A 21475-nucleotide genomic window follows, 5' to 3' on the forward strand; every position below is an offset into this window, starting at 1 on the left:
CTGCGCGCTGGTTGTGCCATCTGGGGGCACTTGAGGAGGGGCCGCCGGACCGCCGCTGGCCGGGGCCTCTCTACCGCAGACAGGGAGCGGACGCCGTCCCTCGTGAGGCCAAGAGAGAGGGACTAAGGGGATTTTCATTAGTACCGCATTATAAGGATCATCATCCTGCAAAGTCCTTCCTATAGAGGCTCTTGAATGACTTAGGTAAATGATTTGCTCCATTTGTAGTTTCTGAAGAAGATATTCTCAGAACTTTTGAAACCGAGCGCTTTAGCGAGGGAGCAAGTACGTGGAGGCTCCTCTCGGAGGAGGCTTTCACTACCCGCAGAGTCGTCTGGGGACAATTGCTGAGTGGGTTAGTGAGGACACCGGGGGAAGAGGTACAAGGGGGATCGCGTGGAGCTGCACGATTTAGTAAGAAGAATCGCTAAAAAATAATCTGCATAAAGTTTATTCTTTCGCTTGGGGTCCTCTTCCTTGATCTGAGGAAATCAAATACGTGAGAACTGGGCGGTGGTGGTGTTTTCCAATTAAGACTTATTACACTTTCTCAAAGAACTTGAAAGAGTTAGTTTGGTGAATTTTAAGAACAATAGTGGCTGTCATTACAGGCAGCAAAGATGTAGCGAACTGAGCGGTGGATTCCGAAGAGTTTGGTTGCAACATTAACTCTCAAATTTAGTGTCTACTTCATTTAAAAAGGGGGAGGGGGGTTAGGAAACCCTTTAGGGAAGGAAAAAAGACCGAAGGAAAAAACAGAGCCATGGAAACAAAAAGAGGGAGGCGAGATTAACTGTAAGAGTCTGGTCTTCATTGAGTCCCCAGTCGGCCTCCTAATGCACCACACATTTCTGTAGCGTTAACTTTATCCGGAATATTGGTGGGCCTGGTCTCTAAGCGCTTCCTAAGAAAGGACAGACTTAAAATGTTTTCCCTTTTGTGAAGGTCTAGCACTTGCTACATTAAGCAGCCCTGACGGAAAAAGGGGTACTCCCGCTCTCCTGGGCTGCTTTAAAATCTGCAGGTGTGTGTAACATCCCTAACGCCCAGCATCCCCGGCGCTGGAGGCGGGACCCGCCGGTGGGCAGAAACAGGTGACCCGTATGCAGTGCGCCCCCGACTACTCTGCTCTGACATTTTAGCAGGCAAGGACTGGTGTGTTGAAACTATCCTCCTGATGTTAGCAAAGCTAAGAGATCGGGTTTCCTACAAACTTGGCCACTCTACCCCCAGCACTCTGGGTATACAGGATGAAAGCAACATTTTTATCCCTTAAGACTAAAATGTAACCTTTAAAACACTCCCAGTACAGGTTTGGAAGCATGTCAAGGGCTCAAAGGCAAGCTTGTGCTGCACACAGGGCAAGTGCAACTTATCATGGTAAACAGTAAGAAACTTTGTAAAAGTTAGAATGGCCATTCAAAGAGATAGTTTGAGAACATGCTGCAAAATAGCCTGGTAACCACCAGACGACCAGAAATACCTGGGGGATGCATGTGTGTTCCCAAAGGCGAGGTAGTTGAGACTTGGTGCACTGGTTTGGGATGTGTTAAAGTTTATGGAAAGCAGTCCTTCCTTATCGGTACCCTCATGAACCCAGAAGGTTATACTTTCTGAGCAAAAGACTCAGTAATTTTCCCTTCAGAGTTATGGGATCCAGAACCTTTATAAGCTCAGAGAAATCACAAAACTTACACACTCCGCGATTTTTCTCTTGAGTTCATTATACAAAATACCAAAACCTTCAGATCAAAATAATTAAATGCTTTGTCTTAGAGAGAAACTCCAGCAAAAGTTTCTGGAGATGAAGGCTGTGTTAGGCCCATTCCTCAGCAGTAGGGTGAGGGGTCAGACAACAAACCGGCACAAACACAGGATTTCACCCGCATTGGCACCCACATCCCCATCCTGGGTCCACACTCTGCCAGCTAAAGAACAAAAACGTATGCACTTCAAGTGTGTGAGGAGCAAGGCTTTTCATACACACACACACACACACACACACACAACAGGGTCCGAGCACACACCCACAAAACACAAAAGGGGGGACTTCACTTCGGCCATTGAGGGGAAAGGCTACCGGAAAAGAAGTCTGGGGACTTCCAGCCAACACTGAAAACAGCCTTGGAGGTCTACAACCTGTCTGCTCCAGAGGCAGTCAGTACATTCCAGCAGCCCCCACAGCCCCACAATTATCAGTGCTGTGGTTCAAAAGTTGGAAACTGCGGTTTTTAATTGGGGCTCCTTCTCCCCCCTTCCTCTTCAGCGGCTCCTCTCTATAAGCGGATTTGCTTTTCCATGCATCGCTGGCAAGTCGCTTTTAGGAAATCTTGCCTCTGCAAAAACCTTTTAAACGTGGTAATATATTGCCGTCTTATTAAGTCCCCTCCAGAAGTGTGTGAAAAGGGCTCTCTGTTTTCCTGAAAGATTCAGGAACTCGACTATCTGACCAAAGACTCAGACTGGCCTAAGGAAGGTTTGGATTGACTCCACTCTACACTCACGTGAAAGCAGCGCATTTTGTTTTTGGTTTTGTTGTTTGGTCTGGCTTGTTTTGTACCACCTAGGAGATTTTTAAATCACAGAATGCTCCCCCCAAAGGAAAAAAGCATTGAACTTGTTCCCTTCATTACAAGACACCCTAGAAGTCTGTCTGACAGAAGGGGCTGCTGAGTAGGTGGGACCACGAATTAATGTGGAGAACTAGGTCGTCTGGGCCAAGTTCCCGGGGCAAGAAGACACGGAGGGGAGGGCACAAAAGTTTCTCACAGGTTGCCATTAAAAAGGGGGACCAGTGCAAAGAGCCCCTTCTCAAGTTCAGTTGTGCTGAGCATCCGAACATCCTTACGGGACAGCCATCCGGGAGCCCCGCGGATTTCAGCTTCCACCGCTAAAGTAAGGGTCGGTTCCACCGCGTCGCTCCCTCCTTCCCCTAGGGATGCGCCAGGCGGGCTGCCGAGAAGGGGACGCGCCCAGGGGTCAGCTCCGGGGCCAGAGGGCGGCGCCCGGCCGCTGCGCACCGCGGCCTCCTCTGGCGGCCTCACGGTCATGACCTTGCCGGGCTGCTCCCCACCTCCTGCTTATTCGGTCCACCTGCCGTCGCCCCAACCCCCCTCCAGGCCTGGAGTGGGGGATCCCCGTCGTCCTGGTTGGTGGTGATGGAGGGTAGATTTAATTTATTTGCTCTCAGTTTCCCCAGTACCTCTGAAACTGGCAAAGTCCGCGGTCCACTAGGGACTGTGATCAGTGAAGTCGTCCCCCGGACGCCGGACGTCTTGGAAAGCTCTGCGCGGCCAGACGCCCACAGCTTCTGGATGCTAAGTTGCTGCGGGCAGGGAGGAGAGAAACTCGCCAGATTTCTCATCTTTGGCTCCCGAAATTTTTGGAAATATAGGGACCTTGGGTTTCCTCTCTGGCACCTTACAGAGCCTCTTTAGAAGGGTGTGCGCCTGTGATAATGGGGAGGGGGGAGTCTTCACCAGCTAAAGTCTCATTCTGCGTCCACAAAGGGAAGGAAGAGGGCAAGCAGGTGGAGTAGAAGGCAGCGCACCGTCTTTTATTGATTTATTTATTTAGGATATTGTGTTCATCTAACTGACCAAGTGTATCTGGAGCGCTCACGCTAGCGCTTAGAACGAATCAACTTTTCTCTCGCCGCTCTCAGCAACAGTCGCTGACGCTTTCTGTCCAAAGTTGAACTTAAAACCCATGCGCCTGCCGCCCTCTAAACTTGGTGTCGGATGCCACTCCGGACGTCCCAGGCCTGCCAGCCTGGTCTCTTCGCCGGCCCCTGCTAGAACAGTTAGTGCACCTGGGCTTCAGGTGCCACTGGAGGAAAGAAGGGGGACACGACTTTCCAACAAGCAGGGAACTAACTAGGCCTGCCAGCGCCTATCTTGTTCTGGAAAAACACCTAATCTCCACTTCCTCTATAAAGCTTAACTGCAGCTCGCCTCCAATCCCAAATTGCAAACACTAGTGGAATTGCTCCCTTAAGCATTCCTTGCCTGTGACCCTTCCTAAAGCCTTGTTCAAGTCTGGACTCTGGGAGTCATTAAGAGAGGAGAGAAATTCAGGATGCTGCTTTTCCCCTTTAAACTAATAATGATACAAAGGGAGCACGCCAGAGATTTGGGGTTGTTTTGACTTCATAATTCAATGACAGCGGCTAGGCCTAAGGTAACAAGTTGTGTACCAAAGAATACTACAACAGAAACAGTCAGGAACTGATGCCTTGGAAACTTCTCTCCAAAGGGGGAAGGAAAAGAAAAAAAAAAAAAAAAAAAAAAAAAACTTGGCTTCTTCCCACCTGGATAGTCAAAACACACATCAATAAGTACACACTCAACATATAAAGCCAATATTACATATTTACATTGAGCTGGTCAAGTGGAGAATTCTTCAGTTTCATAACTACTGTATGCATGGGAATGGAGTTTTAGTAGGGAATGTTCTGGCCTATTCTTAATAATAATAAAGACTGCTGAGCTCCTTGCTTTAAGCTGACATAAAAGCCAGATAAAATAAAGTGCTTAGAGGCCTTAGTTGAAATCCAGGAGCAGCTCAAAGATTCCTCTATTATATCTGACCTTGCTCTCCTTGTGTTTACATTGGAGTAATAATAACCTGTAACATTTATTGAGCTGTTTGTTACATGTGCCATGCTCTGTTCCAAGCACTTTAATATGATAACTCATTTAATCCTGACGACAGCCCTATGAATTAGTTGTCATTACAATCCCCCTTATATAAATGTGGGAAACTGAGGCACAACTAAAGCAAATAATTTGTCTATGATTACTCAGCTAGTGCACATCGAAACTAGCTAGTGGTATGGCTCTAGCACTCACACTCTTGACCGGCTCACCTCAGAGATAAGGGGGAGGGGGGTGTCAAACAGTGGCCCCTGCCTGTGACCCTGCTTGGAGCTGTTTTCTGAAAAAGTAGATAGGGAGTAATTAATCCTATTAATCCGGTCAATCTAGATAGCCGATCTGGCACAGAAGAACTCTTACCCACTAAAAAGTTAATATTCTCTGAATTACCCAAGGGATTTAATGCATTTCATATACAGGCTACAAATAAACAAGAATATTGAATATTGTTCCAGTCTCAAAATCCTTTTGGCTGACCCTCCCTCCCCAATATAATTACAAGATTACATTGTCATTCTCAAAGAGCACTCATTATATGCTATATATACTTCAGAGCTGGGACAATAGTAGCTCTTAATATAGACACAATCTTTATTGTTAAGGACTCAGGCAAACTGGACTCATCACTTTCATTACCTCCAGTGTCCACAGATGCCACCTGAAGAATGTGACCTCTTTTTGTCTCTACATCAAAACCTCTTCCACCCCATCATCACTGCATCTTAGATAGAATCATGGAGCATCTGTGAAACACACACACACGCGCACACACACACACACACACACACACACACACACAGAAAGCATATCATTTACCGCCTGAGATTTTATCAGCAAGAAAAGGGGGCAAAAAATGGGGCCATAGGAAAAGAGACCTGCCCGAACATCACACACCATTGTGTCTTGGAACCCAGGACTCGTCACTCCCAGCTCGGTCCCATTCTCCCAAACCAAACTGACCCTTAGAGCTCATAAAGGTATTTAGATCGAGAGCACACTCTAAAAAAGAAAAAAAAAGTTTTAACAACCCTTTTTTGACCCAAGATATATAAAGAAGGGGCTGTCTTACGCCTTTCTTCCTTTCAGATGTGTTCCTGGAATGTCTTCACCAGATGTTTACCCAAGAAATTACAGTCGCTGAGTCTTCGACATGTGCGTGCATTTTAAAAGCAGTATTTTAGATCTGAACCTAGTTAATGATTTTCTTTGCTTTCTTTTATATATTTAAAAAAAAAAAAAAGGATTTTAGTTTTGCCTGCAAGTGATCCGACTCTTTACAGAGTCTGCGTTAACGTCACTCACTTTCACTCTGGGACGTGCTAGTCTCACAGTCTAGTTTTGTTCAGACTTTATTTTGCTCCAAGCTGCATTACAAGCCACTTGTCCACGCTGCAAAAGGTGGGGGTAGGGGGTCGGGGTGACAGGCCCTTTTGCTCTTTCCCTCCCCGCGTACGCTCGCTCGCTCGAAGCAGCCCGGAATCCTTCCCCTCGGCTCTGCGCGCGCGCGCACACACACGCGCGCGCACACACGTGTGCCATGCATGTGTGGGGCCTACGGATCTGTGTATCCGCGCGTTTGTGATTTAAAGTGACAGACCACGAGCTGGACTGGAGCAGTGAATTATTTTGCGTGATAAATCAACTTGATTGTCTCCACACTGTATTTCCATTATTCACCCGAGCGCTCGGTGCACTCGGGTTACGGCGGACGTGCACTGCGGCAAAAATGTCCTCGGAGCCGCTAATTTTGTGGCCACTGCGGCGGCTGCGGCGGCGGCGCGGGGGCGCGAGCACGGATTGATTTTTCAAGATCACGTCTCCTTCAGTGCAACTCGCCAAATCGAATCGAGTTGACTGCAGAAGCCTCACTGGATGCCTGTGGATTGGGTTTTGTACCTGAGATTTTTTTAAATACTTTTTTCTCTGGAGGGAGGAGCCGAGCTGTTGGTGCAGGAAGGGGGATATATACCTTTTCTGTTTTATTTTCCTTTTACGCTCTTTAAAAAAAAAAAAAAGAAAGAAAATGAAAATGGCTACCACCGCTTCCTGAGCACTGGGGAGACCAGACCTTTGCAGATTGGGAGATGATGCTTTAAATCCTCTTTTTCCCCCCCTCTGTTCCTCCCCCCTCCCTTCCTCAACCCCATTCCGCCTCCTGTCAGCTCTGCGACAGCAAGGGAAAAAAATGGTCCTAGGCTCTTGTGCGGGTCATTTGTCCTCAGTCTCGCTTTTTTCTTGGACAACTAGTTACCAATTTTTTTTTTCCTTTTTACAACCTGATCCTTTTTATCTGGATTCAAGTTGTTAATAAAAATGTGTCCAGAATATGTTTGATTTGTCTTCTGTTTAAACACCAAGCGATGCAGCGGTTGAACAGCAGCGCGGGTTGGCAGCGGGGACAGTCTCTTTACCAGATCTGTAGATCACCTGGGGGAGACACAACCCAGCGATCACAGACAACTTGTTGGTTGTTTTTTTTTTTGTTTGTTTGTTTGTTTTGTTTTGTTTTTTTTTTGAGGGATACAGTAATTAACAAATTGATTACCAGATGTGTATTGATGCCTGCGAGTTTTACAAAACCACATCCAGAAGTTCACTTCCACGAATTCATTTTTGTGTAGTTCTCTATCGCCGGGCTTGTGGGTCAGACCAGACTGATAATTTGCATTTAAAATAGGGGATTCCGAAGACTTAGGAGACAGCTTTGGCGTCTCACTTTGTTTGCAGGATAAAACCTGAGTGTTTTTCCAGAGGGTGGGAAACCTTTTCTGTGTGTAAAGGTGGCACTGAGATATTTAGCCTAGATTTTTACTTCTGAAGCAGCCTACAACGCTGTAGTGGTATTTGCCAAAGTGGGAAGATAATTGCAATGTCGATGTGTGAGTAATGACACAGTGTTGCATAATAATAATTTAAGGAACTGTGTCTTTGTTTATGGTGATGTAACTTTCCCAAAGTTTGTTTGTAACTTTAAGGGGTTTAAGTGCAGAGAGGATTGCAAATGAGTAGCTTGCCCCTGCAGAAAGTGAGGGTGATTCAGCCCTCCGGGTGGGGGTTCTGCAATTCCTATCTCTGTCTGCAATCCCAACCTGTGGGTACCAGGGGTGTGCTGGAAAAGAGGCCCATTTTCCTTGGAGAGATTGAGAAAGGAGAGGCCAAGCCAATGACTTGACTTTACCTGGTAAAGGCTGCCTGGATTGTCTATGATACGAGGGAATACTCCTGTTCAAGGCAAATTAAAAAGCCAGATGCAGCAGGGCCGTGAAAAATCCAGCTCAGTTAAATGTGAACATACAACATAGTTGAAACACAGCTTTTTAATGAGCGTGTCTCAAGTAGTAAAAATGAGGCGCAAATGAATTCAAAACCAACCACCCCATGTGCTCCGACATTTAAAACACACCAAGTTGGTCGTGTGTTTGGGCTGGTGTTTCACAGCCCACGATGTGTACACAGTGCACAATTTCCACATTATAATGACTTGGAGATAGACGAGTAGTTTAATTCAGTCATTAGACAAACGAAAGCATGTTAACGTCTAAGCCCCACAGAGCAGCGGCCTACCAACTCGGAGGAAAGCCACACTTTCGATGGCAGCAACACCTCCACTGTCTGTTTTCCTTAAAGACCCAGATTCCAGGGCCTCGCAGTTGGACATAAATCTGATTTATAACTATAAAAGTGATACACCAAAATGTATGAATTCCCATGTGAACATAGTAAAACTAACAAAAAAGACTCTGTTGGCTATTAGGCAGGGCTCTAAACTTGGAAATGCTCTCCCCCAATCTTTATCTGAATGAATATTTTTTGTAGTATTTTCTACATAACTATGGTTTGTCCCTTAGAGAGACCCTATTCAGGCAAGAGAGTCTGCTTTTAAAACTTTTGTGGTATCAAAGTTCTCCTCCCCACCCCCCGCCTCCAGGGGAAAAATTGCAAACTAAGCTTTCTTATTATAGGAAATTTTAGTAAAAATTGTTCCTGTGCTGGTGCTTCAGAACTAAAGTGAGCAGGCATTTCACTTGATGATACTCATACATATCTGAATATTATAAACATTAATTATGGTGATTTCTTAATGGATCGTGCTTTTATTTTAAAGTAACATAAAATATGGTAGTAAAAAACTTCAGATTTCCTCATATTGGAATTGCTCTATCAGTGAAGTGGTTTTTTTTTTTAATTTCAATTGAGGATTATTACGTTAAACTTTCATACCATAACCCGTGAAAAATGGAGAGGGTTTTTTGGGGGGAGGGTACTACAAAGTTAATCCAATTATTTTATCTATAGTCCATAGAAGTCTATCATTACTGCACCTAGCATACTCTTTAAGACAAATAGTAACATTATACATTAAAAAAAATTTAAAGGACAAGACTTGAGCTGACTGAAACAACTGGAGTGATCAAGTAACAATGTCAAAACAATATAGACACTTGTAAAACTGTGGATTTGAGGCATTACATTTACGTTTACAAAAGAAAAAGAAAAGGGACAAGTTTTATAAGCTCTTCATGCCTTTCCAATTAGGGACATTTAGCTGGGAAATAGGGATGTCTGTATCATTGCTATCTACTGAGAAAAACTCTTGCCTTGTCAATTTTTTTTTCAATTTTTTAAAAAAAAAATTAAAGCATTTTAAATAGCACCTGATAGTGATACTGCAATGAGTCTTTCTTTCAATTTTCTGTCACATAAAATTCAATTGTCTTTTCAAATTTTGACTTTGAGAAACTAAATCAAACACTAATGGCTGTATTTTTTAAACACACTTTGAAGCAAGTATCATGCATTTTATATTTTCAGAATTTACTCAAATATTATATTGTCACATAAGGATATAGGATTTATCGCAATCTGATGTTCAAATACTCTTCAAAAGATAGTCCTACTAATTATAAGGTACTGGAAGGTGAGCAGCGAGGTAGGATGTGCTTCGATATTTGGTATAACACGTCATACACGTTTAGTCACCTGGGGAAGTCTATTCTGCTCTGACCTCTGGCATATAAGGTAACCCGGCCCTGCCTAAAGAGTCACTTGCCTCTTTGAAGACCAGATCACCACTTACTTTTCCTGCACCTCCAGAACCTGATATAGTGCCTGGCTACAGTGGCACGCAGTAAATGTTTTCCAGACTTGAATTTATTTGATAGTTCAATTTTTTCTTAATTTTAAATAGTAAGTGTAAATTTCGGAAGTGAATTGGACCGGTAGAAATACTTTGGCAGAGGACCAGTTGGAAAAATTTTGTTTCTCTCTGCTATCTCATGACAAATTAAAATAAGTTTGATTTATTGTCAACTTTATAGCTCTTGGGAGGACTAGCAAACTCATAGGAATAATGTTAAAACCAGAAACACGTACCATTCTTTGGCTTCTTTCTTGAAAAAGCACTTATTTTTTTAATATACCAAAAATATACCAGGTACCTTTCAAACTTTAATCTTGCAGTTCTCAGCCTGGCCCTGCTTGTAACAAACTGGCTGTTTCAAGCATCCTCGACAAACTAAACCACTCTTTATCATTGGTTCTCCTCGCTCTCATTTTGGTTTTCTTTCTTTGGGAAACACAAAGTAAAAACTATGCCAAACTGCCAAAAATTATTTAAGATAAATGCCAGTCTTTCTAACATTATTTTACTGAAGAGGGCATTAGTAGTTGAATCAATCTTAATACCTGCAGTAAATCAAGGCATTAATTACCCTTGCATATTAAAACTTGGAGTATTTTCCCAAACAACTCATTTCTGCACTCATGTGATCTAAGATAGAAACCAAATTATTTTCTTCACCCATTAAAAATAATGTCCTTCAGGGATCATACATTGTTTTCATGGGTATGCAATCTGCTGGTGTAGTATACCTCGTAACTTGCATAGCACAGAAAATAAGAGGTATATACAAAAGGAAAACAGTATCACTCAGGAATTTTAAGATTTTATAATACTACATTACTTACATAAAGAATTCTATATAAAGCATTTGCTTTATGTTGGCATCCGAATTAAGGAAAAATTTACCTAATCAAATACGAATTTTAAGTTTTTTCATAAAATATATTAATATGTGATATTGAGTCTTCTAATGTTTACATAAAGGGATAATAATCTCTGGTCAAAACTTTTTAAAATCGCTGTAATGTCATGGTCCTAAAATATTAATTGGCAAACTAATGACCTGGAGATATTAATATATTACAACCATGATGAGTAGTTTTCACAGTTCAGGGAAAATGGCGACCAAATATTTTTTTATTGTAGAGAGAAGGATAATACAGCATTATTCTCCAAGATGAAACAATGGGTCCTGGGACACCTTGACTAATTTCCCCGCTTTCAAAATAAAAGGGAAAAGATGAGATAATGGAGTAAAGATAGATAACTTGTTTTGAACCTATACAGTCCATTCTCCACACTGCTGTCAGAGTAATTTTTTAAAACAAAACTGACCTTGTTACCACCTTCTTTAAGCCCTACAATGGCTCCCCATGAATGTTAGGATAAAGTGTAAAATCTGAAAGTTGGTCACTAGCCCAGAATGTCCCCAACCCATGTTTATCCCTTCATCTTAGTACTGTTCTCCTACTGGCTTGCAGTACATTCTATTTCTTCTTTCAACCATCAGGCCAGCCTTCTTCCTCCCATTCCTACTCCTCTCCCCATCACTCATGTTTATCTTTGAGGGGGGAAGAACCTGCTCTGGCATTCAAACAGCATTTCCAAAGTGAATGAATGAAGACATAAATGGATGAACCCATACATACACCAAGGAAATATGCAGAATTGTAGATCTTTAGAATTTCAAAGACCTTGGATATCAACTATTTCAAAGATATCATTTTTTTCAGACAAGGAAATTGAGAGTGTTTCTGATAACTCAAATGACTTTCAAAGAGCACACAGTTAATAAGAATCCAAGATTCCTGATGCTCACGAAATCAACTCCATAAATGAAGCAATTCATTAAAGAATTTGTTCATTTTTTTCCCCCAAAGATAAACTAAGGTTGCTGTTCCCCCCCACCACCAAAGTTAAAAATAGAGTTACTCTATGATTAAGCAATTCCACTTCTGATGGATATACCCAAAAACATTGAAAGCAGGGATTCAAATAGATATTTATATACCATGTTAATAGAAGCATTATTCACAATAGCCAAAAGGTGGAAGCAGCCTAAGTGTCCATCAGTGGATGAATGGATAAACAAAATGTGGTATCTACATACCAGGGAATGCTTCTCAACCTAAAATAGAAGCAAATTCTGGCACATGCTACAACAGGCATGAACCTTAGAGACATTATACTAAATGAAATAAGCTACTTACAAAAGGACAAACACGGAATGATTTCACTTGTACAAAGTACCTAGAGTAGTCAAATTCATAGAGACAGAAAGTAAAATGATGGTTTCTAGGGGCCTGGGGAGAGAAAGGAATGGGAAGTTACTGTTTAATAGATGCAGAGTTTCAGTTTGGGATGATGAAAATGTTCTAGAGATGGATAGTGATGACGGCCGCACAACAATATGAATATACTTAAAGGCACTGAACTGTACACTTAAAAATGCTTATAATGTAAGTGCTATGTACTTTTTAATCACAATTAAAGGGGGGGCCTCCTGGGTGAGTCAATCGGTTAAGCCTCTGACTTCAGCTCAGGTCATGATCTCAGGGTTGGTGAGTTTAAGCCCTGCATTAGGTTCTGTGCTGACAGCTCACAGCCTGGAGCCTGCTTCAGATTCTCTCTCTCTCTCTCTCTCTCTCTCTCTCTCTGTATGTCTCAAAAATAAACTTTAAAAAATGGGGAAAAAAAAGCTTAAAAAAAAAAAAAAAGATTGTCATTTCCCAAAAGGGATCTACCAGTATAGTAACTTATCTCCCTATCCTGACCCACACAGGCTTTTGACATTATTTTTCCTTTTGTGATGTTGTTGGCTGATGTGTAAGCCTAATTCTTAGCCTACTGATTGGGCTTTGAGACAAGCTACCTACTTGTTTTTGCTTGTGTGTCCGAAACAACAATAACCCCAATTCTATAACTTCCTTTGCTGGAGTTCCCTTTCCTGATCCCATTTTGAGTCACCTTATGAAAGAGAGAGGTCAAGAGAGGCTGAAGAGCTAAAGACATGGGCTGGAAAAGAGAGTCTGGACTCAGCATCCATGCCAGCTGGGTTTGCCAGTTCCCATGCTATTCCTTTCCATACTATTTTCGGGGGGTGGGTGGGGGGTGGGATGTAATCTTAGGAATATTAGAGTGAGTGTGAAAAACCCCAGGGTCAGAGGAGTCGACCTCAACTGGCTCTTTCCTTTCTTTATTGCTGATTTTCTGGGACTATAGACACTGACGGCACATTCTAATTTACCAGATACTGAGCACTAGCACCACTAGCCCAGGGCACTAAGGTATAGCCAAGGAGTTCCTAAAATTGTAATTTTAGAAGCCGGCATCCTCCTACTCCCTCTGTCCTTAGGCTGGCTGGAATTTCATCCAGGGATTGAGTACCTGGTTCAATGCGTCATATTGAAGACAGTCCTCTTCAGGACAACCTTGGTCTGTCTGTCTGTATGCAGTGATGGTGATGCGGGTGGCAGGAGGTCACGGGGCCCATTTTCTCAGACCTCAGAATGTCTGTGTTGCTTTTGAACAACCCTTCTTGGATTTGAATTTTATTATCCTATGAATATCATATATTTCATAAGTTTTTACCTTTTCTTTTTTAAGTTGATTACTAAGAAACTCAAAGGAAAATTGCAAGTCAACTCTAAAAAAGTACATAGAATCTCATTGAATGTATTTTGATTGCTAATCTTGGCCTTGATGTCACCTTATTTCCATTTTAATGGTGTCTCTATCTCTCTCATATATATAGGTAGGTAGGTAATCAGATTTATCCTACCTCTATTCAAAGGTTTGGAATGGAGACTTTGTGTGCATGTTTATATATGTATGTGTGCATAGATACAGATAGATATAGATAAACACACACACACACACACACACACACACACACACACACAATCTCTATTCCAAAATCTTTTGGATAAATGCGACTATCTATATTCTGTATTCTGTGCTGTATTATAAACAATTGTTGGTGGTATAGGCCTTCATGGAATAGAAACCTAAATTTATAACAGTTTCACACTCATGATTTCATTGAATCCTATCAAAACCCCAAGAAGTGAGGCTGCTGATATTTACATTTTACTGAGAAGGAAGCCAGAGGGAGAGATTGAACTGCCCAAGGTCACAAACAGCACAGAATAGTGAACCAGTTCAGCTCATAACTTTTAACACCAAGTTACAGTTCTAGATTGTTGCTCTCATCTCGACCCTCCCTTATTTTTCCTGAAAATTATCCTTGAATTGTCTGAACATGTTTGGGTAAATCTTTCAGGTACCAGCCTCGATTTTATAGCCATCCCTTTGGTTTAGATGAATAACCGTTTTCTGTCTCCTATCAGATTCACTGTTTCTTCACTTGCCCAGGCCTCTTTTCCACTCTGATACCACAGATAGTTGTTCGCTCCTTTTCCATTCCTGCAAAATATCCTGTGCATGATGTAATGACACTGGCCCTGGACCGGGGATTAATTCTTTACCAGCTGTGTGGCCATGAGCTAGCTACTTCACTCTGCTAGTTTCGGTTTTATCAGCTGTAAAATGTGGTGGTTGGAGCCTTCTGAGCTCCCTTTCGGCTCTCCTTCTGTGAATTGTAAACTCATACTTTGCAGCCTTGGCTTTGGTCGAGATACAGGCTTCCTCTCTCTGACTATCCTACCAGCTCACTTGCGTGACATCACCTGTGGTCTTCAAGAACCTCTGCAGCGTACTGTGTTGTGTGTCCACGATAGGACAGATCTGTGGGGTAGTGGAAACAGGGAGCTATTATTCAATGGGTATAAAGTTTTGGCTGTGCCAAATGAGTAAGTTCTAGAGATATGCTGTGCAAGCATAGTGCCTGTAGTTAACAATGCAGTGTTGAGAAGGTATACTTTATGTTAAGTGTTCTTACCCCCCAAAATGGTCCGGGGTTGGGGGGACACAAGGAATCTCTTGGAGGTGTTGGATATGTCTATTATCTTGATTGTGCGTATGATACCATGGGTGTTTGTCTCTGTCCAAGTTCATCAAATTGTATATATTAAATATGTGTGGTTCTTTGTATATCAATTGTACCTCAATAAAGCCGTTTAAAAAACAAAGGATGGGTTCATTTGTTTACCTTTAATTATGATTACAGCCAGCTAAACATTAAAATGTTACTCCAAAAAAAAAAAAAAAATTGAAGCCTGAAATCTTTCCTAAGCCAAACATCATAGCTAGACCTCTGGGGAAGAATGCTAAATGAGTTGAATTCTATTCAACCTAAGTGAATGATGTTGAGTGGCTCCCTACAGTTTCCTGTGCCTTAGTTTCCTCATTTGTGTGGTGACAAAGACAGTGCCCAACTTACCTATCCAGAAGGAAGGTTAACAGTGGTAACATGTGTGGAAGGTCTATAAAAAGCAAACTCAGTATCCTGCTATTTATACTTAAAATTTCCCCCTAGTGATAATGCCCTGCCTTGCATCAGTCACACTCCTGAGACTGTATTATATCAGAGTGCAAGACTGGAAAGGGTAACCATTTGTTCATCTTTTCATTCACACATTAATTTACCACACATCCATTGAGGATTATAGCACTTGGCTTGTAGGGACACAAAGATGAATAAAGGTAGTGCCCCTTCAAGGAGCTCAGAGTCTAGCAGACAAACACACAAATAAATAACTGACGTACACTGTGAACATAACTGTCCTAGAGATGAGCATAAGATGTTAGAGAACACAGGAGGGAGTGGCCAATTCTGCTGGGGGGCGGCGGTTGGGAAGCAGCATTAAACTGGTTGTTGAAAAAACATAACGGAACAGGGAGAAGACATTAGGGACTTCTGGGCAGAAAATATCACACAAACAAGGGAAGAGAGGGATGAACATGCATGGTGTATTCAGAAAGTGGTGAAAATAGAAAAGTGACTCATTTAGTGTGGATGAAAGGGTAGTAGAGGGAGACTAGGCAGGGGGAAAGTCTGGAATCGGGGGCTGATAATAAAATCAATAGGAGAAATGGATGAACTTTTTTTTTTTTTTAGTTTAAATGAATTGATGTTTTAAAAATAAAAAAAAAAAACAAAAAACAAAAAACAAATGTATTTTCTATTAAGCTGGGAAAGCCATATGCTTTTATACAGAAAATAATCCAAAGGTACCATGTAACTGATTTACAACCTTGATGATGATGATGACGATGATGATGATAGTAGAGGCTGGGCTGCCAAATCAGGGATCTCAAAACACAGTGGCTTAAATATGATCTAGACTAGAGAAGAAGTTCTGCTCCATAAGGTCACTTGGGGACCATGTTCCCTCCATCTTGCTGCTTTCTTGTCTCCCAAGGTGTTGTCCCTGGTCTTTTTTTTTTTTTAATTTTTTTTTCAACGTTTATTTATTTTTTGGGACAGAGAGAGACAGAGCATGAACGGGGGAGTGGCAGAGAGAGAGGGAGACACAGAATCGGAAGCAGGCTCCAGGCTCTGAGCCTGACGCGGGGCTCGAACTCGCGGACCGCGAGATCGTGACCTGGCTGAAGTCGGATGCTTAACCGACTGCGCCACCCAGGCGCCCCATGTCCCTGGTCTTTTTAATTGAAGCTGAGTCCCTAACATGACCTCACTGCAGCCTTTGGAAAGGCCACAAGTTTAGGATAAATTTCTTTTAAGCAAGTGACACGAAAGGTTGACTCAATAATTCTTCTCCATTCTATTCAGATCTTAATCATGTATCATGCCTATCTGCAAGGAAGGCTAGGAAATATAGGCTCCAAACTGCTCATTTATGTATCCAAAAATAGAGAGGGACAGATGTGGGGGGAAACAGTCTGCCAAAATCTGCTTATTAGGGAGTCTCATCAATTCCTAGATTTGTATTTTCTTCTAGTATCTATCATTTATATTGCCATGTTGGTCCTCTAAATGCCCATGTTGATTACCTAGCCTAAAAATTGCTTTGGATGATCTAAGATTTACCCAATCAAGAAAATGTGAAATAGGGGTGCCTGGGTGGCTCCGTCAGATAAGCGTCCTATTTTGGCTCAGGTCACCATCTCATGGTTCGTGGGTTTGAGACCTGAGTCAGGCTCTGTGCTGACAGCTCAGAGCCTGGAACCTACTTCAGATTCTGGGTCTCCCTCTCTCTCTGCCCCCCCCCCCCCGCCTCTCTCTCTCTCTCTCTCTCTCTCTCTCTCAAAAGAAATAAACATTAAAAAATTTAAAAAAAAATGTGAAATATATCCGTATGGTCCAACATTCAACTTAGTTCACACGTTAAAAAATACATTAGAAAAAAAACTGCAATTTTGAATCATGTTGCTAAATCTGTAAGACTCTGATGTTGTAGTCTTCCTATCAATGCACTGAAAGAGGATTAAGTTTTTATTTGGGTCAAAAAAGCAGAATTCCTGGAAGAGCCTACTATTTTCAAGGCATAAAGCCAGTCTACATGGAAGCATGAGGCTCTCAATAGGGTTGGCAATCCAAAGTCACACTATTCAATGTGCAGCTGATTTTCAGTGGCATGGTGGGGCTGATGTTACTGGAATGCAAATTCACAAGGTGAGAAGAGCCAATATAAACACTGAATCCATGTGAGCGATTGTTACTGTTGCTGGTATTATTTCAAAATGAGTTGACATTGGTAGGTTTAAGGATACAGAAGTGGCATCGTGTGGAGTAAGGAGAGCCTCTTTCACTAATAGCTCTTATTATATATCTTATGGGTATTTGGACTTGGGAGAGCCTGGAAAAAATGCACTCCCAAGTTGTCCCTATTGATCAAAGTCCCTAAAAACTAATGTGAGTTGTGGGTCTTCCTTCCTTTCTCTCCTCTTCCTCACTCTCTTCTCTTCCCTCCCTTTCTCTTTCTTGCTCATTCATTCCTGCGGTGCATAGTTCAGAACTTCACCTTCTCTCACTTCTTTCTAATTGGTCTCTTTGCCTCCATTGCTGGAATGATCTTTCTAATCTGCAAAATTTACTTTGTATATCATTTGGTTAAATACCTTTGATGTTTCCCAAGTCCTTCAAGTGAAAGTTTAAACAGCTTACAAGGTCCTCCACCATCTTGCCTCAGCCTGATTTTCCAATTTTGTCTCTAGTAACTGTGATATAAGCTAGACCAACAAGCCACAGTTAAATACATCCTCATTCTCTGGCCCTGTGTATACACTGTGCTTTCTTGGACAAGAATGTCCTGCTTCTCCCTTGTCTACTTGACAAATGCCCAACACAAACGTCATTTCCTCTTTTTTAGACTCCTGTGACTCTTCCTATCTACTTATCCGAGCAAAACCATTCTATCATCTGTATTTCTATTGCCCTTTATGTATATCTAAGTTGGACACAGCACTTACCACATTATATTATTACTTATTACTTTGTCTTTCCCTTTGGACTGAAAGCTTCTTGAGGGCAGGGACAATGTCTTATTCTCTGTATCTCCAGCTCTTAGCACATTCAATGTGCCTAGAATATGGTACATATTAAACAGTAATAGTGGTATCGCTATAGATACAATATTTTCAGCACACATAATGTACTAGGTAATTTATATATGTTATCTGAATAGCTCCTGTTTTCCAGATGAGGAATAAAAGGCTTACAGAGGTTAAATAATTTGTCTGGAGTCACATAAGACTCACATTAATACCTAAGTTCAAGTCTAAAGCTATACTATGTTGTTGTTGACTAGATGGAGATATAAAAGGTCACTTTGGAAACAGTACTAACCTACCACATTAAGCGGAGTTAATGAACTACAGACATGGACACAAAACTCAGTTACCACCTACTGACAAGGCCTGGCTGCTTAGCCTTGAAGGTTATTCAGACCATGGCATCTCCAGAGCAATGCAGTACAAACTGATCGCTCTTGTGCATTCGAAAGGCTCTTAGCTCCTGAAAAAACAATCCCCCATTCTCACGATAGATTGATGTTCTATTTTATAGGTGTTATATAACTATCTCAAGGTTACACAGCCTAGCACCAGCTGTACTAGGCCTAGAAGGTTTTTGGTTAATTGTTTTTTGAAGCCACTGCATCCCATCAAATGTATTTCTAGAGTGAAAGTAGTATGCCAAGTTGAAAACGACGCTGAGCAGAAGGGGCCAGGATTAAATGCCACAGACTTTCTGCAGCAAGAGAGTATCAGAAACTATAAGGGGCAGGCCAGCACAGCAAAGCTTGTCTCACACCAGCAGTGGCCACACAACCATACCTCTCAGTAATGCTGCATCAGTTAGCTAGTAGTACAGTGCAAGCCTGAAGCCAAACATGTGGCTCAAAACGAAATAGGAGGTTTCTCTAACCTCTAATTTAGCTGTGCAAGGTCCTGTTATTAATTAATAGGTACCTTCACCAAGGACAGTTAAGAAAATCAGACAACTGCCAGGTGGCTTCCTATTCCTCTGGACTTCTCATTGGATCATTTTTATCAAGTGAGCTAAGCACACATTTTCCTGTAACTCAGTTATTCAGCAAAACGTCCAAAGCTACTTAACTGACGCAAAGCAAACAAACGCAGTAGCCTGGTGGTGATGCTTTCCATTTAAAGGGACACTCCCTTCCTTTAGAGTTGTCTTCCGGGCACCAGCACTGCACCAGTGGCTAGTCTGTTGTTTGAAACAAACGCATGAAAGATTGACATTGAAATGGTCTTAACGAGTCTGGGTTAATGAAATAAGATGGATCAGTGAGATGAAGGACTGAATGTTCCATAACTACTTTAACAGTCTCCTTCCCCTTCCCCCCCCCCCCCCCCCCATTTCAAATGTCTAAACAGAGCCCTTCTCTCGGGGCGATAGGAGGCGGAGGGGGGCGTCCAACTTTGTGGAATCCAGGTTTTGTAAGGATATTGACGAAGTGGATGCTTGGCAATTCAACTAGAATTTCACTGCATCTCCTCCTTTAAATGAACAAATTTATTCTTAAGGGAGCCCCCCTAGCAATTTTATGTTCAGTCATCTGCAGAGAACACAGCCAGTCTTTTCCTTTTGGAACCTAGAGTAGAGGCTTTATTTCACTGCAAGTTCTCTGTGACATTTTGCACTCTCGTGATTTAATGCACCAAAGAGGATCTTTAACTCTTGGTCTACACCAGTGCAAATAAAGGTTAAATCTCTCACTAACCATCATGAACTAGCCTAATAACTCACGAGAGGCTACGGAAAAAGAAACCGAGAAAGCAGGTGTGCAGGCTTGATTAAAACGTGCAAAACCCGCACAACCGCAGGCAATTGTATTGTATCCTCGTAGATCCCTAGTACCGGCTGCGAGGTCCGCAATCAGGGGAACTTCCACAGCGCCAAAAACACGATCCTGCGAGCAGGGCCTAGTAACACAGGAGCTTTTCTTCCGAACGGTGTCCCGACCGGAGCTTGCGCTGAATGCCGGGGCTCCTATTGGCCACGCACCATGGGGGAGGAGGAGACTGGCGGGGAGAGAGACGGGAGGAGGGGAGAAGGGGGCAAGGCCTTTTCCCTGCCCCCTCCCGGCCCCCTCCGCTGGCGGCTGCCGGCGCCTCGTGCGTGGTTACTATGCAAATTGCAGCGATTGCGGAAATAAACAAGGGGGTAGGGAGAGGAGAGAGGGACTGCGAATCGATTGCAACTTCTGCAAAGTCTCGTACAATCCAAAGCACACAAGGCAAAACCAGAGAGAATCTGAGAACCAGCCAGCCCGGGTTGGATCGCTATCAAAAGAGGAGAGAGAGACAGTGAGAGAGGCAGAGAGCGCGCATTGCAATTGCAAAAGCCTTCTGATTTGGAGTTAAAAAAAAAAAAAAAAAAAATCTCCAAGAAGCCTGCAATTGGCCCACAGCTTTAAAAAAAATCTCTTCCGGGTTTTCAACGGTTCCAAGTTTATTTAGATTTTTTTTAATGCAAAAAAAAGGGGGACAACAAATGAAGCAATTCGTCTGAACATTTTAAAGTTTCTCACGTACTCTTTTTACATTGCAATGGTACGTGGCACATCTTAAACTTTCTATTTTGCGTTTATACGATGTGTGTTTTATAAACAACAATAATGGTAGAATGATTTTGTTTAATGGCTAAGACTTTAAAATTTCTCTAGCTTGCGTATGCTTTTAAGTGATTGCTGGGTGAATGTCTATTGTGATGGTTTTGTTTTAAAGATGTAGCTTTGTGGATGGCTTTTTTTTTTTTTTTTTTTTTTTGTGCTATGTACATCACAGATCGGGGTTCCTTCTTTTTTTTTTTTCCCCGAGATTTGAAAAAAATGCTGAGCTTGACAGATTTTTTTCCTCCTAGCGCTTGCTCGGTTCCAGAAAAGGGGAAAAAAATCCTGTTACGTGCTCTGTTCTGTAAAAAGACGTCTGGCCTCAGCAGTCAACCTAACTCGAAAAGAAATGTCTGGACCCGGCGAATAATTGACGATTCGATCCTCTAATCAATGGGACAACATGGGAGATTGACAAAAGCTTCAGCCAATCATGAGGAAGCTTGGGTGTACAATGAATGGTTCTCAGTAGCCAGAGGGGGCGGGGCAGAAAAGATCTGAAGTTCTCTGCGGCTCTGAAGGGGATGGTGTGGTTCAAGCTGTCAAAGCTACAAGGTCTTCCGGATTTAGCAAGCACAATAGGAAAGAGTTTTTGAGTTTAAAGGGGGAAAAAAAAAAACGGATTGGGGGATTTTTGCATGAATTGTAATGCTTTCTTAATTGCCTTTTGGAAAAAAGTTAGAAAAATTCTGCCAGAG

At 42.3% G+C, this 21475-nt stretch overlaps 1 protein-coding gene across 3 annotated transcripts in view; it reads left to right on the plus strand.

Annotated features, from left to right (window-relative positions):
• The first annotated feature begins 20594 nt into the window (after positions 1-20594).
• Positions 20595-21475, plus strand: part of NFIA (nuclear factor I A) — a 377934-nt gene continuing 377053 nt past the window's right edge. For 2 of the 3 annotated variants that reach the window (XM_045477608.1, XM_045477613.1), the window contains exon 1: positions 20595-20718. In XM_045477608.1, coding sequence (XP_045333564.1) covers positions 20716-20718 — 3 coding nt within the window. In that variant the 5' untranslated portion in view covers positions 20595-20715. The remainder of the gene's footprint in view (positions 20719-21475) is intronic. The other variant, XM_045477616.1, reaches the window with a different exon arrangement.

This window comes from Leopardus geoffroyi, chromosome C1 (assembly GCF_018350155.1).
Source record: "Leopardus geoffroyi isolate Oge1 chromosome C1, O.geoffroyi_Oge1_pat1.0, whole genome shotgun sequence".
Taxonomy (NCBI): domain Eukaryota; kingdom Metazoa; phylum Chordata; class Mammalia; order Carnivora; family Felidae; genus Leopardus; species Leopardus geoffroyi.